The sequence below is a fragment of the Polistes canadensis genome, unplaced genomic scaffold, assembly GCF_001313835.1.
Source record: "Polistes canadensis isolate GaletaPanama2010 unplaced genomic scaffold, ASM131383v1 scaffold_122, whole genome shotgun sequence".
Classification (NCBI taxonomy): domain Eukaryota; kingdom Metazoa; phylum Arthropoda; class Insecta; order Hymenoptera; family Vespidae; genus Polistes; species Polistes canadensis.
The window spans coordinates 58,617-78,979 of NW_014569669.1; the positions used below are offsets into that span (position 1 = coordinate 58,617).

The window sequence follows — 20,363 nt, forward strand, 5'->3', positions numbered from 1 at the left end:
AGACTCTTAATCAGTTTTAGTATGATAATTTGTATCCGTGGGTTTAAAAGAGATTAATCAACGAGCAAGAGAGACGTCGAGTAGCCGAAATAAAAAAAAAAAAACTAAAAAACATTTCGTATACTAACGAACCGGCTCTGCGTTTTATCGTCGCGTCAAAGCGAGCGAAAAGAATCGTTCTTGACTTTCATCGAACGAGATTAAAGGCCATTTCCGTAAAGGCTATACACTCTGGAAGCACTCGTAACTCGAATTCCACCCCTTCGAACATATGGTATTCCACTTTTCATACGGTCGTACTACTCGAGAGAAGTAGTAGTAGTAATAGGGAGAAGGAGAGGAGAAAAGAGGGTGGTGGTGGTGGTGGTGGTGGTAGTGGTGGTTGAAGAAGGGAGAGATAGATCAAGAAGAGAAAGGAAAGACGAAAGGTAAATACATGGAAAGAAAGACTACCAAAGATCATATCTAGATGAAAGACGCAAGAGAAGGGATAGGTGGGTTGTAGGGTGGCACGTTCGTGAGAAAGATTAATATCTCTATCGTACAAGTTCAGCGAAGCAAGTCATTTATCTACCTACGTAACTCACAACACGCCCTCCTTAGCCCTCCTACCACCACCTTCGACTTTGTCAAACCCTAACAGAACTCACTCCTTCATATTTTTTCTTCCTTTATTTCTTTCTTTCTTTCCTCTCTTTTTTCGAAAGGTTTATTTAGAACAAAGATATTAAATTGTCCGTTAATCGTAATAGCGCTAAACGAGTAATTTACTTAAGTAAAATAAACCGTGATGTTATTTTCATGATATCACCATTTCCGATCAATCTACCATTACACCTTGAGCCAAGGATGGACAACTTTTTCTCTACTACGTATCGCACGCACACCATCCTCGCGTCATCAATCAATCCATTCTGTAGCTACTTAATTGTAAAGTGAACTACCGCTTCACGCAACTTGTTGTTTGCAAAACCAAATGTTGTGCATCTCGGGAGGCAAAACATATTACCGAAAGAAACAAATAAAACAAAGAATTGTATATATGGGACTTACGCGAATCACCATTTATACACACCTGTCTTAAATGATTAATGATCCAGCCTGATTAAATGTGATCAGATAATTGCTTTTTCTTTCGAATTAGTCTTCGCGTAGTCGAAAAAAAGAGATGACACAAATTCCTCTCGTGATTGATCAAATTAACATTTCATTGTGAAAGTAGAACAATGACGAATGGAAGAAGGCAAATAAAAAAGAATTTATTTATAGACGCCGCTGTGTAGTTGTTGTTGTTGTTGTTGTTGTTATTGTTGTTGTTACGGAAAACGACAACCGTGGGTCAACGTAAACGCTTGTCTTACGACGATATACGATTAAACGCACTTGGGGTGAGTAAATTAAACCTATCTCTATCTTGTCTAGGCCTTTTGTAGTCCGTTCTCGTTACGATTATGTCGCAGAACACGCGATGTCTCAAAGAACTGTTTGTTCTACGAGAATCCCTTTTCACCCCTTTCCTCTTGTAAACCTTCTACGCTTGTAAGAGAGAGAACTCCTTACGTTTCGTCCTGAGTGAAATACTGCTTCCAAGGATATCGCTATTTTCCAGATGTGTGTACGCGTTTCGATCTTTAAATACCTTTCCTACAACACGTAAATGCCGATAATTATAGCAGTGGTAGTGACATATATACAAATATATATTTGTTTAATTTTATTTATAATTTATTTTAGTGCCAAAAATTTGAAACTCTTTTCATTTCAAACAATTTGGTTATACGCTGATAGTCAACCAACGCCTGTATAATTAAACTGGACTTAGAAGAGCAGATAGTTAATATTAAAAATAATATAAATTTAATTTGTGAATATATATTTACATAGTCCACTGTCATAATTATCACCCTATATACTATATTGTAATAATTACATCTTTACAGTGTAGTTTTATTTAAGAAATTGCACAAAAATTAAAAGAATGTTAAAATGAGAACGTTACAATCTTAAATTTTATTTATTAGGTGCATTATTACCTTTATACACATGCACAACATTTTTGGAAGAGCATATAAACAACATTTAATAAGAGTAATTTGATAGAGAACAATGTTTCATTTCAACGGTGGATTTCGAAAAAATGGCTAGCTTCACCTTCGTAACTACACTATCAAGATGTAATAATTATAATATATGTATATATAAATGTATATATACAACTCTAATGTAAATGAAATTAACTCATTGCCAGACTGCAAAATGTATGATTATTTGTACCAATTAAATATTTAATTTCCTCATTAATTATAGTAAGTTATTACTGTGTTGTAATTTAATTGAAACTTTAGAGAATTCGAATGTGCAGCAATTGTAAAAAAAAAAAAAAAGAAAAAAAGAAAAAATAAGCAAATGACCGACAAATATACATAATATGTAAGTATTTATGTACATTCGATCTCATATACGTTCACCTATATACGTCAAATGGCAGAAAAATGTTTGAACGTCTGTTACTCGTTCTCTATACGTGTCTTTCTTTTTCCGTTTATACCAACGCAACGATGAAAAAACAAACAAGCAAGAACGTAAACTGTAGTAAGAGATGTTCTTCCAGACGTGGGTCATTAATAACGACTTTTAGTTGACTTTTAGTTGTACGATAGCGAAGGCCACCAACGAAGGACTCTTTCTCTCTCTTCTTTCTCTTTCTTGCCTTTTTTTTTTTCTCTCCCTATCTATCTTTTTGATATGATTTAAAAGCAAACGCTCGACCAAAAGATTCAAGTACGTTGACCTTAAGAAAAGACCGAAGGTGACTCGATCTCAAGCAAACGGATCTTTTTCTTTAACTTCTTCTTTACTTCTTCTTCCTTATCACGTTCCTTTTCCACTAAGTAAGTCCAAGTAAGCTAAATGATAGCGTAAAAATACTTGGCTATACGATGACACACGCATGCACATTCGTACTTACTTCTTTATCACTTTATGTCCACCATAAACTCTCTTAATCCTACTGTCTTATGTACCTGGGAAATACGTTAAACGTTAAACGTATGCATGTGTGGTATCGTATCGGACAGTGAAAGGACCAAAGAAAGTAAGTAGTTTGTATTTATGTAACTCCGAAAGTACCAATAATATTCTCCTCGAGATCATACTCATGAGCATCTTGACACTTATTGGCTCGTTCATATCGTTTTGCTGTACAATGATGGAACTTTATGAAAATGATCCGTTAAATAAACGATGAGAAAAAAAAAAGAATTTTTATTTCTGTTTATTTATATTTTTAATATATTCTATATCATGACTTCTCAAACTTTTCCACTCGACAACCCCTTTTACGCGACAAAATATTTTCAAAATTCTGAATACAAATTTTCTCTCTCTCTCTATATTATTATATTCTTTTTTATTATTATAAACTCATAGACATATAGAATGTGTTAGTTTTGTTATAATTTTACAAGTTACACTTTGAGAAAACCTGTTCTAAACTAAAGATTCTTTTTTTTCTTAATATTATTGATAAATTGAGTATATAATATTATACCTATTGTAGAAATTCGATATAGTGTTTGCGTGTTTCGATAAAGACCCTCGAAAAATTTAATCGGATAATGATAGACTTGGTCGGGTTAATAGGGTTCATTCATTTTCGAATGGAAGGAAGGAAGGAAGGAAGGAAGGAAGGTCGATATTAACGTGGAAAAAGGAAGAAAAATAGAAATAGATCACGCGAGATAGCAAATAGTTATTCTTTTTTTGTGCTTTTATTGGGAAGATATATGGACACTCGCGCGAGCTAGCCTCGTGTTATTTATATCAGCATCAATTTGTCAACGCGAGACGGTAGTAACGTTACCATGCCTATTCAAGGGATTTAATCGAAACGAAGAGAGCGGTCGAACATTAAACTACCATGGGGAACGTTGAAATGTGCGAATTCGCGACAATATGAAGGTCGCGTTAGATATACTACGTACTGACCCTTCCTGAAAAAGGCCTGGGGACACGTATTTGCATAAATATAAAGAGAGTATATTTGTCTTTTATCTTCTTCTTCTTTTTTTTTCTTTTCTTTTCTTTTATTATATTTTATCTTTCATCATCATTAGAACGCGTACCACTAAATTACTAGTCCCCATTTGCAAACATGAAAAACTCGTCGCGTTTTTTTTTTGTTTTTTTAATGTTCCTTTTTTTGTGTTCCGTGTATTCCATAGACGAGTGCAAGTATAAACTCGGAAACGAAGGGAAGGAAAGATACGAAGCAATCTTCGTGTTTACATTTTGAAGAACGTGTAAAAACAAGCCGCTTGGCATCTGCCTAAATCCAAGTGATTCAACAAGGCACGACACGCGCCTGGTTTTACGGAAATATTTGGAGTATTTGAAATATACCCTATGCAACTTCGTGATCAAAGATTATAATCGCCAATGCGTTTTTTCTATTTGTTTAATAATTTATCATTCCTCGATTTTGTTGTTGTAGAAGATAAACCTAAAATCTATTCTATTTTTATTATTTTTTATCGGGTATGCAGATCGATTTGATTGGATCGTTTGAAGCTAACATAAGATTAAACTTTTTTTTTAGGTATATCTTTAATAAATACATTAATTCTATCTTTAGTATCTGAATAATTTGAATTATTTTATACTAATTTAAAAAAAAAAAAGAAAAGATGTTTCACTTCTAATTGGCGTGCCATATTATACGCTCAATGTTTTTTTGTTCATACATTATTTTTGTTTATTATACAATATAATACAACATCGATACACAAATACCTAATATTCGTGCAAAAATAAAAAAAATAAATTAAATGAATTTTTAATTTAATGCATTGAATACACGATCAAAAATAAATATATTCATTTACGCGAATGAATGGGCACAAGTACACATACTCATGTAAGTGTATATATATATATATATATACTTGTGCTGTAATTTTTCCAAGTAATATTACCAAACTATATCCCACTTCTCTCGATAAAAGTTTACCAAATTTGGTCAGATTCGACCAGCTCTCGAATGTTGAATAAAATTGAGAATATATATATATATATCGAAAAGGAGAATTTAAAGGTGCGTCACGCATAAAATATTATATTTTTTTTTTGTTATAAAGAGAAAATAAATATATTATTTTCTCCTTTTAATCGAACGAACAGTAACGTGTATTTCGTAACCGCATACTCAATTTAAATTATGACACATAGAGATACGATTTCCACCATGATTTCCGCCATCTTTCTCAACATTTTTCTTGCGAATTCAAGGATCGTTCAGGGTGAAAAAAATCAATGTGTATTTACAAAAAAAAAGGGTAGACGAAAAATGGTCGAGACTTTAATACTACGATTACTTCGACAATGTGTGTTTTAATACGAAATTCTGAGAAGTTAAAAAAATTGTTAAAAGTCAACGACAATAAAAAAGAAAGAAAAAAGAGAAGTTATGTGAACAGTATGTGTGACAAATTATAATTACATGATTATGCAAAACATACGATTGGGAAATATTTGCACATATTTTACGCATATTCATTTTATTATGCATAACGAATGTCACGATGAATGATTATGTTTTCGAATTTCGTATATTAGTAAATGTATAAATTATACGAGACGGAAAAGTTTTTGAAACGATCCGTTTAGTTTTAAGCGCGGATTCTCATTCGCAACACGTGTATAACACGTGATAATTCGTGTTTGAATTATAGATCGGCAAATGGCCAAAATGAAGTAAATCCGTGTAATATATCACAATCGCCAAATGATCACCACAAACATTTATACGTACAGTTCGAACGATCGTTGCATTTATCCACAAAAAAAAAAAAAAAAAAAAAAAGGAAAGAAGAAAAAAGTCTAATGAAGCAATAATTTTATTTTACCTGATGATAAGTGTGAGATCGACACCAGATAAACGATGTCGATAAATCTCGTTAAATCTTCTCTTCTATTTCAACAGCCAAACTTTGATATGCGTCGATTTCTTTTGATAGATCACCGGCCCGCATTGAACGCCATGATTTATCTAAATACGTAATCCTCGTACGTGGCCGTTTATTTCCATAATATTGCGATATGTATATTAATATAAGTGTATTCAATTCTTCTCTCTGATTATTATCGATAACTACACAACGAGAAGTAGCACTTTCACACACATTACTGTTGTCGAATCGTCGTCGTAAACAACAACAAAAAATAATAATACGTGATATAATCCGAAGAGTAATGATCAAAGTGAAAATATAATTTGAAGGAAAAGTGTATAAGGCAGACAAATAAAAAAATAAAAATTAAAAGAAATCAGATATTAGAAAGAGAGGGAAGAAAACATGAAAGCAAGAAAAAAAAAAAAGGTAAAATGAGAGAAAGTAAATATCTAATCTCACGGTAACAGAACGAGCCAACTATTAACGATTGATAATAGAGAAAATACAAGTTGTAAATTATAGTTAATAAAAAATACTTTGTTGTAATACATTTTCGAAGATATCATCAACATCGGTGGTCGCGAAATATCGTACACACTGTCCGTACGCATACCGTACACGCGCGCGGCCACGCTCGCACTCCCACTGCCACGCACCGGCGTAAATACTTACCTTCTAGCGCCAGAGAATTATCCTACATAGTGGTCGGAGAGGGGAAGGAACAAAAAAGAGTGGGGGAAAATGTTTTTTCGCGATTGATGTAAGTAACGAAAAAAAAAACAAAATTTATATAATGTATAATATATGTACATATTTTTTCTTCATTGCCAAATATAAACTTAAATATATATTATATATATTTAGACATATATATAAACAAATATAAAAAAAAATAATGTAATATAAATATATGATATATATAATAATATAATATTAATAGAATATATAAATATAAATGTAAATATGAATATATATATTCAGACATATATATATAAATTTACAAAAAAAAAATATATATGTGTGTATGTATGTATGTATGTATAAATATATATTGATGAGTATTTTTTTTCTAATTCATTTATAATTTAAACATTTTTCATGAACAGGTAATGAAAAAGTTACTTATTATAAAAAAAAGAAATTTAGTATTTTGAATGCATTATTGCATGTTGTAATATTGAAATGTTAATATTACTTAACTACCTGTACTTTATAATGCGTTTGATTCAAGATAAAATAAATACCTTACTTATGTATTACATATATATATATTAGTAAAAAATTTGAATTTGGATCGTATTTAACCGATGGTGAACACAACAGCAGAGTGGCGCAGTGGAAGCGTGCTGGGCCCATAACCCAGAGGTCCGTGGATCGAAACCACGCTCTGCTAGAAATTTTATTTTTTCATGTTTTATTTTTATTTTTTTTTAGTTTTTCATAGTACTTTAACATATAAGTTTCGATGGGTTTAAAATTGGTTAATTAAATTTCATATATATGTATATATATATTTGTTTTTTAATTTTTGACCGTAAAAAATCCAGTCCGTTATAATAAAGTAAAGTTATTTTACTTTATTATTAAAAATTAAATAACTCATTTTTATTTTATAATTTTATATTACATCATATACTTTTCTTTTTAATTCAAAGGAATGTAATTTAACTTGTAATTAGATGAAAAAGAATATATAAAAAACTTTTCAAATTATCGACTTATAAATTTAGCATTTATCATATGTACAAATTTGTAATATGTATTATTTACAATCGATAAAACAGTTTTCTAGATAACACATTTACAGAGTTATTAACAACAGTAGATAATTCGATATTAAAAACTGATAATATTTTTATTCTTGGATATTCAAAATCTATATAAAGAAACAATTTTATGAAGAATGACATTATAATTCGGTAAATTTAATCATTTTTCCAGATATTCTCAAAAATATATTATGCACCGTTGTCCTTAAAAGTTAGCATTACCCTTATAAAAAGGTAAAAAATACAATATTTCGAATTCAATGACCCCTTCTAAAGATAGGAGGATTAAGTTAGACTATTTGTAAATGAAATATATTTAAAATATTACAATTTTCTTTCTACTTTCGTGATAAAATGGTAAGGAACTTAATATCCTATATAAATGCGCCGATAACCTATAGCAGTTTATTCTTTGTAACAGGGGTCATCATTGATACAGTTAAAGCATTTCTTTTTCTTTTTCTAACTATAGAATATACGTAAATATCGTTAGAATTATTATAAAATCATAGGAAATTCCGAAAGCTTGAATAATCATTAAAATTATAAGAATTCTATTTGTTTTACTCGATAAAAAAAAAACACTCTATCATACTATAAGAATATAATATTTATATTTAAAGAAAAGAAAAAAAAAATTGGAAAAATGTATTAACAATTAAACAATATAAAAAAATGTTCAAATAATTAAACGAAATTCTTCAGATTTCTTGCATGATATTTCTTTATGATCATACGTTAGAAAATGATATTAAATATGAATAAGGTAGGGACAAGGAACGAACGAATGAACGAACGAACGAACGAACGAGTTCAGAATCGAAAGAACAAAAGTCCTTCTGAAAGGAGACACAAAAAGAAACTGCAAAACGTCGTCGACCAGTAGAGAGAATAAAACAGAGAGAAAGAAAGAGAGAGAGAGAGAGAGAAAGAGAGAGAGAGAGAGAGAGAGATCGACGCGAGTGCTAATCAACATCGGTCGAACGCTCCTAAGCCTCCCCGTTTTAGTTCAGAAGGGTTAACAAGAAGAGCTAAAACGAATATTCATGCTTTTAGTCGAACCTCAGTACGTTAACGTTCGCCGACAACGTTAGTTCGTTCGTTCATTCGTTCGTTCGTTCGTTTGTTGATTGGCTTCGTCAATATCTATATTGTTTAATCGCGAATATATATATAACTTCAATGGTAGTAATTATAATTCAAAGAATAAATGGTATCATCTAAGTTGGAAAAAGTGTAAACAAGAAGTGGAAAAATCATTGTCAATTACAATGTTTAAATCTCTTCTATACGTTATACTCGTCCATCTATTGACAACTATTCATCCCTGTCAAAGTACCAACACCGCTAACCGGTAAATATCTTATTTAAGAATTTTATTCTTTAATTTATATTTTATTTAACAAATTTTTCTTTTTCTAATCAAACGAGACGGAAGGGTGGGTGGGGGGAGGGGGGCGCGACTTAATCTCGTATTTTAATATCGCAAATCTTTTAACGAGGGAGAATATCTAAGAATTAAATAATACAAATTGTTATATTAACATAACGTAAGTTATAATTATTATTATTATTATTATTATTATTATTATTATTATTATTATTACAGGGGATATGTATTCACGGCACCGAAAATATTCTTAGCCGGGGAGATAGAAAGCGGATGTTTGTCCCTGCATAATTTAGAACCACCGGCAAAAATACTTCTCGAACTATTGTCCCCAACGTCCGCTCCAGAAGAAGAGATATTAGCGAGCACTGATACCGTTGTAACGTCTGGCAAGTACAATTATTTTAAAGCATGTTTAGAAAACAATGAAATAGGGAAGAAAAATTAATGACTACAAAAAAGAAAAGGTAACGACTCAAGTTTTGATTTAACGTTATTTTCTGTTAGAAATAAATATATATTTGTAGTTTTCTCTTAAATAGAAACGTTTCATTCATAACAACGTACGCGTACGTAAATATGTTTTTTATCTGCGAATCAATCGAAAATATTTGAACGTTGACCTTTTCTTACGAGAGAGAGAGAGAGAGAGAGAGAGAGAGAGAGAGAGAGAGAGATTGAATTTTTATTATATAGAAATATTTCTATTATCTTTAAATTATATTTAGACCGAAAGTTATCAATCACGCTTAAAATAACTGAGACCTCTCTCTATTTTTAATACGATTAATATTTGTATTAAATTTGTTTCCACTGTTTCTCTTACACACATAAAGCATACACAACAGACACGCACGTACACATAGACATGTCTTTTCTCCCCTCTTCAGTTACCTCTATCTTTCTATATGTCACGTAAGGCTCTTTAAACAAATTGTAAATTGAAATTGTCGTCGCTTCCTGCGAGGGAGCTGAATTGGCTAAGTCCCTTGTTGGAGGGGAAATAATCAATCTTTAAATCACATGGGAAACCCATCGGCATTGTTATCGCTCAAAATATATGAAGAATATCAGTATCGAACTTTTGAATGTTATCAAAGTTAATTCTAATGATCGATAATATAAAGTACAAATATAGGTCCGATCTATAGTATGTAACTGGGAATGATATTAATAGAAAAATATCTAAACGATCGTATCCTGCATTTACATCGTCTCTCGATTAATTTGTTCACTTTAGTCAAGTGATTATCTTCCTCGTATATGTATATATGTGCATACGCCTCGTGCAAACGTAATTGCAGAAATAATAATTAATTGAATTATCACGCGCGTTTGAGTCATCGGTCTTTATAGTGAATATGGTCGAATAAGCAATATCTAATATATTCCTGATGGGGGTTATTTTAAACGTACGTCAGTCGGCAAGAGAATTGTCATTTGAATAATTTAGAACACTTCTATTCCAAATCCAACAACATGTAACTTAACGCATGATTGTCCGTTAATGATCAATTTATGAAATAGGCGTGGAAACATGTTTGGAGTTAATGGTGCCATCAACCAAATACTCAACTGCGAGACTTAAATTGAGAATGAAATTCGACAAGCATCCTGATTATTCTGTTATTGCCGATAAAGAAGTTTACATTGAACACGATTCTATAATAACGTTCCTTGAAACTGATAAACCTGTTTATAAACCAGGACAAGATGTGAACATTAGAATTCTTATGCTCAAACACGATTTGAAGCCTTGGAAGAAAAGAGTAAGTCAAATGATAATCTCTGTCGATGTAATTTTCATTGTTTATATTTACGATAGAGAACAAAAAATGTCATATCTGATATTTTTATACAGATTCCAAAAATATGGATCGAAAATCCGTCAGAGATAAGAGTAGCGCAATGGACAAACATGACTACGGAAAATGGGATGCTTCAATTGAAATTTTCTTTAACACCCGAAGCGAGTCCGGTAAGATGATATTAATTTCATTTAAGAGAGAGAGAGAGAGAGAGAGAGAGAGAGAGAGAGAGAGAGAGAGAAACGTTCTATATATTAATTTAAATATATTTTTTTTTTTGTTAAATTTAGGGTAAATGGACAATAAAAGTTGAAAAAAAGAAATCGCAACCACAATTATTTCATACGACGGTATTCGAAGTTAAGAAATACGTTTTGCCAAGATTCCAAGTACAGATAAAGTCACCAAGATATATACTTGCAGATGCAGAAAACGTTACGTGGAATATTTGTGCAAAGTAATTTGAAGATTCTTCATAGAATTTCTTAGCACGAAATAGCATTTCATTTATCATTGTTGTATACCAATATGGTTGATGATTCATAAAACTCACTGTTTCAAAGAGTTATTCGCAACTCTATTGATAATAATACATTGTTTATCTTGAAAGCTACAAAAATTTACACTACAATAAATTTTGAAAAGTGATTTTAAATCATAAATCACATAAGCATGTGCATTAAAAATGGATAACTCATTGCGTAAATGATCCTAAACGAATACTACTTTTAATCATATGATAATGTCCATAATAGGTACAGCTATGGGAAACCAGTAAAAGGTACCTTATTCTTGAAATTGACTCCACAAACTCCAAGCGGGAGGCGAAACTTAAATTTACCTGAAATACATTATGAAACTGAAGTATGTAAACTTATCGATTAATAAGATATTTCGAATCACATGTTGTTGATAATATAAGCATATACAGAAAATAAAAAATTCTTACAGACATGGATAATCGGATCAATTGGAATCGAATCTCGTGCAATTAGAAATTTCGTTTGTTACAGCTCGATTCGCCAGATGGTTGTACCGAATTTGCACTTTCCAGTGCGGTTCTTGGATTAGCTAATTGGAAAGTAGCACCAAATAACATCGCTTTGATAGCAAATTTCACGGAAGCTGGTACCGGTATTTCAGAAAACACTATCAGTCGAACGGTAGTCGTGCACCAAGTGCTTAAATTGGAATTTGCACCGTACACACCGAAATATTTTAAATTGGGTCTACCTTATCACGGAAAGGTGACTACACGAAATTATTATCGTTCGTATAAATATACGTAAATATATATATATATGTTTATATTTGATTAATTGAAATATATTTCGTTTAGTTTGCAGTTATGTATAATAATTATCTTAAATTTAAAAAATTATTATTTATATTAATTATATTAAGTATTTAATATTATAGTTACGTGTTCTTCGTCAAGACAATGTTCCTGCTGGAAATGAAAAAATTCAGCTATGCTTGAGAATCCGTGGAAAAGATGAGTGGCTTCGATCGGCAGTGGAATGTCGTCATTTTATATCCGCGGCAGACGGTTTTGTTGATTTCGTGGTTCCACCGCCACAGAAGCATATCGTTTTAATGAGTTTCGTAGCAACCGGTGTTGATTATCCTACGAAATATTATTCCCCGGACAAACGTTGGAGGGTAAACAAAGATCTACTTTTTTACATGTCCATAAAACAACGCATTGTTTTGAGTATTTATAATATGATTTATGTATATAACATTAATTATAGATTTTTATGGATCAACCTTCAGCATACAATGATGTATTTCCTTGGTATTCACCATCCCATAGTTATTTGGCTGTTGCTGGAGGATATCAGCCAATCGTTTGCGGTGAAAAATATTCATTCAATGTTATGTACACGGTACCAGTTACTAATAACAATAATGAATCGATTTCATTCCATTATTCTATTAATTCGAAAGGAGATCTTTTAATATATGGTCATGTCAAGCACAGACCAACACGCGACACAGTTTTAGATTATTCAGATTTCCGCAACTTGTTAGGACCTGTAGAATCAGGTACTAATAAAACGAACCAAAACACTATAGTACACCGGTGAGATTATATACACGCGTTCATATATTTAATATAATATACAAAAAGAAAATTAAAGAAATATACAAGAAATTATTTATTTCTTATCAGGTTTCCTCTGAGCGTGAAAATTACGCCAAGTATGGCACCAGTTTCTGAATTACTTTTATATTACGTCAGATCAGACGGCGAAACCGTAGCCACGAGTTATACCATAGAAGTTGGCCATTGTTTCGAAAATAAAGTTAAAACGGCATGGCACACAGATGCTCAAAGTCCTGGCACAACTACACAGTATCACGTAGAAGCTGCCCCATGGTCTCTCTGTGGAATTTCTGCTGTCGATAAATCAACTATCTTTTTAGCTGGATCGAAATCAAATTTGATAGATCCCATTCAAACTTTTAATGAACTTAAAAGATTCCATCCCGATCCAGAAAATAGGCCTATGTGGTACTGGGATAATTGCAAAGGTATGTAAGGCTCCAGTTTATGTATTTGTTCATCTTAAAGATGCTACGAAAGAATGAGAACTCTGAGTTTTTGATTAACTAATATTTTAGTTGTAAGAATATTCCACACAAAATGCAGGAATCACTTGGGTTATTGAATCCCAATCCAATCAGAGTCAATTTTTCTCTAACTAATGTTGTATCATTAAAAATGAATTTTCATTATTTGCCGAAATAGTACAGACAGAGCAAGGCACCACAGAAGTCGCTCATTTACCTTTTCCTACAATTGGAGTACCATTTTGGAATTTGAGAAGAAGTAGAAGACATCCCACTGATACTGTTGCACCGGATGATGTTAGTTACGTGGATGCATCGCAGGCTTTCAATGTAAATATTATATTTAAAATGATTATGCATGTTTTCAGATATCAATTTGATTATAATTCATTATTTTTCTTAGGATTTCGGTGCAATAGTGATGAGCGATTTAAACATAGAAACTAAGCCTTGTCCAAAATTTCACTTCAATTTAAGGCAACACGAATTTAAATTATACAGCTTCAGTCGTCCTAATTTCGAAGAACCCGGTAATATATCATATAATTTCATTTAATTTTTTATTTTTAAAAATAGAAAAACTATTAAGAAAAATGTGTATACATTTGTTCGTATATGTATTATTTATCTTGACAGGTTTAATGATGAAAAATGAAATGAAAACAATGCCTATGGCATATCCGTTGCTCAATTTCCCAGCTACAGCGACGGAAATGGGTGCGGAATTGGCATACGTTGATCAATCACCTGATCTCGTTACTACTCTTAGATCATATTTTCCAGAAACGTGGTTATGGGAATTAGTGCCAACTGGGTATTAATTTAAACGAATTATTAAAATATTTCGAGAAATGATGATGCTATTATATCAAATCAATTATGTGAATTTAATTGTTTTTTAATAGAAAAGAAGGAAAATTAGCAATAGAACGGACTCTTCCTCATACGATTACCGATTGGGTTGGACACACAGTCTGCATTTCACCAGTTCATGGGCTTGGAATTGCACCACCGACTACTATCACTACTTTCCAACCCTTCTTTCTTGATTACAGTTTACCTTACAGCGTCAAACGCGGTGAAATGTTACGTATGAAGGTTTCACTCTTCAATTATATGCAACATAGTTTACCAGTAAGTATAACTTAATTAGAATTTAAAAATATATATATGCGTGTGATAACGTATTTGAGTTTGATGATTGAAACGACATTTTTCTTCAGGTTAAAATTCAATTGGAAGATGCAACGGGATTAGATCTACATTTATCTAATCCTATCGCTTCGTTCTGTGTAAACCCAAGAGACAGTGTAGTTTATGAATATCTTTTAAGACCTCGAGTTCTCGGAGATATTAATATCACCGTATCTGCAACTATCGATGCTAATTATCCTGAATTATGTGGTCCAGACACTTTGGTATTCACTCGGTATATTAAAAATGCATTTTTCTAATAATCATTAAAATATAATTGTTTTTTTCTTTAATCAATGAAATTAATTAATGTATTTTTATAAATAATTTTTTGAAGCGATACCATCGTGAAGCCAATCCTTGTACTACCTGAAGGTTTTCCGGTCGAAATCACAAAATCAGCGTTCATGTGTCCGAAAGATTTTAGTGACGATTCGAAGATCGTTTGGAATTTGGATTTACCCAAGGATTTGATACCTGACAGTGCGAAGGCTCATGTAACCTTGATAGGGGATATTTTAGGACCGGTATTAGAAAACTTAGACAAACTCGTTAAACTCCCAAAGGGATGTGGTGAACAAAATATGGTTCTCTTCGTTCCAAATATTCACGTAATTGGTTACATGGATGCCAATGGCATGGACAACCCAGAACTTCGAACTAAAGCTATTAAAAACATGGAAAAGGGTATTTTACTTATACATGTTGAAAATAAGAAAAAACTAACTTTCGTTAGATTAAATATTAAATGGAATTCATTATTACAGGATACCAACGTGAGCTTAATTACAGACACCCAGATGGTTCTTATTCGGCATTTGGTCCCGAATTTTCAGAAAGTGGAAGTTCAATATGGTTGACTGCTTTCATAGTCAAATCTTTTGCCCAAGCTCGCAGTTTGATTTATATCGATGAACGTGATTTGAAGATATCTGTTAAATGGATCATGAGTAAACAATTAGAAAATGGATGTTTCCCTATAATAGGAACTGTTTTTCACAAACAAATGAAGGTAAAAAAAAGGGATATAATTATTTAGATATATTTGTTAAATTATATTCATGTATATCTGTATATTCGATTATAGGGAGGTTTGCAAGAAGACGATAGTTCGGCAGCACTGACAGCTTACATTCTCATATCACTACTGGAATCTGGTGTTCTTTTGACAGCCTCACTCATCAATAATGCTCTTTATTGTTTAGAAGCTCTGACCGACGTTTACGACAGTCCTTACACAGCTGCTTTATCAACGTATGCTTTAGCATTGCTAGAACATCCCAAAGCGAATGGAAGTATGGCGTCATTGATGAATCGTGCTACTCGTAACAATGTACGAAAATATTATATGAAAAATCACATAAATTGGATTGTTTAGAAAATTCATTTCAATTTATTAATAACAAAAAAGAAAAGAACTTTCCGAGCAATCCAATACAACAATATCTCTTTCTATCATACATATAACATAGAAATATATTATTATTATTATTATTTTATATTGTAGGATTTACTTTGGTGGGAAGACAAAACTAAACCATCAATAGGATTAAGTATCGAAATGACAGCTTATGCTGTACTTTCTCTCGTTAAATTAGGCGGGGAAAAAAATATGGTTGATGCTTTGAAGGCAGTTCGCTGGATGTGTAAACAACGAAACGCTGAAGGCGGTTTTACGTCTACGCAAGATACTGTTCTTGGCTTGGAAGCACTTACAAAATATGCTTTAGCTATGTCTACCAATTCCACGGATTTATCGGTTCTCGTTACCGCGAGTGAAGTTGATCATGTTTACAGAATGAATGATGACAATCGAGTTGTTCTCATACGGATTCAATTACCTACTTTACCAACAATAATAGAAATTTTTGCCGAAGGTGAAGGATGCGTTTTGGTGCAGGTAAACGATTTTTAAACGATTTTAAACGATTGACAAGAACAATCATTAATAAGATTTTGTTTGTACATTTTAGAACAATTTGGTATACAATGTAGCTAAAGTGACAGGTTCTGAAGCATTTGATCTTTCGGTATCTGCTACTTCGGCTATTTTTGTGGATGAATGTTCGATGCAAAGAATTACAGTTTGTGCTCGATATAAAATGGCAGACGAAGAAAGCAATATGGCATTACTTGAAATAGGAATGATCAGCGGATACGTTCCAGATCGATCGAGTTTGCATTCGTTGTTAGAGGTTCCAAGTACAAGTAAATTAACAGACTTTATTTTTGTAGTTTTCAAATTGAAAAATGCTTATATATGTGATCATGGAAATATTTATATTGCAGAGGTAAAACGTTTCGAGGATGACCACAATATTGTCACTATATATTTCGATAAATTAATTGGACAAAAAACATGTATATCATTTAATGTTATGAGGGAGAACATTGTCGACAGACTCGAGCCTGCCAATGTTAAGTTGTACGATTATTATCAGCAAGAATTAATGGTATCTAGTGTAAGTATTATACTAAACGCAATTAACAATATACAAATATTTTTGTTTTTTTAATTTAATTGAAATTATAAACAATTCTTTTGTAGAGTTATAATTTTGCTCAAACGTGCAGTAGCGCTGATATAAACGAAGGAACTAAGATACCAGATCCAATGCCGGTTGTAACAAAGGCTACTATAGCGTTTATCGAACATAATAAACATACTAGCGTAGAACACAATAAGACTTTGGAAAAATCATCGAAAAGTTTTGGAAAAGAAAGTGGAAATATGAAAAACAAGGTAACCAATCGTAATAAAATGGAATTGAAAAATTTATTATCGGTAAAGGCGGTAGATTCGAATGAAAAGGAGCACGATACGGTAAGCTTCAAAAAACATAATGAAAAGAATAAAACAGACGATGGGAAAATTGTCAAAGTGAAATCAAATATATTGGGAATCGAAAATGTTGATCCAAAAACAATTACAACTAAAACAGATCCAGTTATAAAGAATCCAAATATAAGTAACAAATCCACCGACACTTCAATCAGTGAGTAAAATTAATAATATTTGTAAAAATTTATGATGTCGTTCTGTTTAAAAATCAAGAGAAAAAAGACAATTCGCACTTTACTACGATTTTTACTTTATTTTGTCAGCTTCGCAGGTGGATACCGGAAGTGGTCAAACGCCAGATGATTCAGAAATGAACTCAACTCCTATCGTCGATGAAATTTTTGACAATCCATCCTTTGTTTCCATTGATCATGAGCTTGACACACCGGAAGGAATCGAAGGTCCAGTGCTTGTTTATGTGAGACCAAGTATAACTAATCTTCAAGAGAATGCATCGTTCGATGAAATTGATAATAAAACAAATGACAAGATTGATATCGTCGAATCTACAACACCTATACAAAGGGATCGCAAAATGGATGACCAATTAAATTCTTCAGGTACGTATTTGTTTCTACAGGTTGTTTCAAAAGTTCCAAAACGAAAAAATATTTTTAAAACATAAAAAAAGATTTTACCCTGGAATACCCGGCATAAAATATATACGAACAAAAATATTGAATAAATATAATAAAGTTTGTAACACTTTAGATTCAACCAATGCAAATCGATCTTGCCCTGTATGCAGTAACGAATTACCAGATAACTTAAATGACATCTATTGTTCGGCAAATAGCGCTGTAAAAGTGGCAATTAGGCGTCTACGGAAAGCAAGATTATTATTGGATCTTAATCCAATTGGTGATGTTAAGCGACTTCGTTCCACCATCGAACTTATCTTAAATCCAATATGTTCTTGTCCACCATTGGATAATCGTAAGTAGATAAACATAACAATTCCATTTTATAATGCAATTAATTAATTTAAAAATTCTGATATATTGACGATAAAATATATGTTACAGCTGGAAGTTTTGGATTATTGTTATCTTCTAAAAGCAATGAATTTGTAACATTAAAAGATCATGGGAAACAAATTTTTAATAATTTTATGTCTATCTATAATATACCGATCACCAATGGTATGCCTCCAATATTAATAAAAGCTAAATTGAATTGCTCTAAAACAAAGAAAAATGAACGTGACTATGATAGACCGGTCAGTGGTTGATATGCGTATAGTACAGAATAAATATCACACAATGTATAAATAACAATCGAAAATTGCGACGTACTTTCATTTCAATATTTCACTCACAATCAGAGAGAAATTCATATTGAAAAAATACGTGAGATTATAAACTTCAGAGATAATGTACAAAACATTTAATGATAAATTTAGATATTAACTAACGAAAAACAATTTTTAAATCATACGAGTTAAAAATATGCACAGGGTATTATAAGTAGTATCGCATAATACGTATACGTTACTCTTAATTCCAACATTTTCTACAAAAAGAAAGACTAGTTCATTTTAAATTCATTCACTTATCACGCTGAATCTTATTTTTAATGATAATACAAAAATTGGTGATTGTAATATTATACTGTATAATTTTCTACAAATCCTGTAAGTTGTAAATAAAAGAACAATAAATTAAAAAAAAAATACAAATATATTAAAAATAGTGTCTTCAATCTTAAACCTCTTGGTTTATAATAATATATAAAACATACGTTATTCATAGAGAATTAATTATATCATTGTATCTAATAAATCCAATATTTTATTCGATTTTTTAATTGAATGGCAGCAAATTTTATATTATAAATAAATAATTAATAAAGTAAGCAATTATATGGATTTTGATTGAGCAATTAGTGAACAATTAGAAGCATTTATTCATTTTTTTCTGCTGTTAAGGTTTCTTGCCATTGTTCCTACGGTGTTGCGGTTCTATCTTAACTTTTTTGTGCTCTCGGGAAAACTTATCGGATCCATCCTACTGACTGTCAGTATGAAAAAATCTACTTTATCGATAAGGTAGTAAACAGGAATCATCAACTACCACTACTAATTATAATTTACATGATTACATTTGAAAAGTCAATTAGAAATACGATTTAAATAATTAGTCATAGGTGCGTTAGCGACAAGAGAAATAATTAAATATTGTTTTAGTTTATTTATTGTTCTTGTAGGTATACTATTGTAATAATTAATACAAATTAACAATCACCTTCGAATTTTTTACTACATCAAACAGTATTTTGTTACAATGGATGAACGGTTATTAACTACTAATTAATAGAACATTTGATATTATAGCGTATATTTGGCATTTAACGCTGGGTAAGATGAATACATTTCGTTGTTGAACAGAAATATCACGGAGAACGTTTGCTCGTCTCTCCGAATATTATGTCACATATTCTCTTCAATTCATTTTTAAACGCCAGCATTAAAGACCACTTTTATCGTGAAATCTCTGGAGTAGTATTACTATTTGCTCTTACTGTATAATCATTTTACAGTATATTATAATGCATTTATTAAATAAATAAATATGTATATATTATTGCCCACTATCGACATCGACTAACATCGACGCTAATCGCTTGAGGAATGAAAGGAACGTGTCAATGTTCTAAATTGGCAGTAATATTTCACACGCGCATCCCCATAGGAAAAATCCATGGATACGAGTACAACTTTACAAGCAGTTTATATTTTATATGAGACGAAAATACAATATAAAAAAACTGTCTTATTACAAATAAAAATAAAAATCTAAAAAAATAAAAATAAAAATAAAAATAAAAATAAAA

General features: G+C 31.4%; 1 protein-coding gene and 1 non-coding gene across 2 annotated transcripts; both read left to right on the forward strand.

Annotated features, from left to right (window-relative positions):
• Window positions 1–7,272: 7,272 nt before the first annotated feature.
• Trnam-cau lies at window positions 7,273–7,344 on the forward strand. The gene has a single exon. It is a non-coding gene; the product is annotated as a tRNA-Met (tRNA).
• Window positions 7,345–8,708: 1,364 nt separating this feature from the next.
• LOC106788019 (murinoglobulin-1-like) lies at window positions 8,709–19,213 on the forward strand. The gene is made up of 25 exons (XM_014750897.1): window positions 8,709–9,074; window positions 9,330–9,499; window positions 10,638–10,879; window positions 10,972–11,088; window positions 11,209–11,375; window positions 11,674–11,782; window positions 11,932–12,165; window positions 12,338–12,580; window positions 12,673–13,004; window positions 13,095–13,456; window positions 13,674–13,825; window positions 13,899–14,025; window positions 14,132–14,309; window positions 14,401–14,629; window positions 14,719–14,924; window positions 15,027–15,376; window positions 15,457–15,701; window positions 15,777–16,022; window positions 16,197–16,589; window positions 16,663–16,897; window positions 16,979–17,151; window positions 17,238–17,685; window positions 17,795–18,091; window positions 18,243–18,467; window positions 18,557–19,213. Exons 1-25 carry the CDS (start codon window positions 8,992–8,994, stop codon window positions 18,760–18,762), a joined length of 5,769 nt encoding a protein of 1,922 aa, XP_014606383.1. The 5' UTR covers window positions 8,709–8,991; the 3' UTR covers window positions 18,763–19,213.
• The last annotated feature ends 1,150 nt before the right edge of the window (window positions 19,214–20,363 follow it).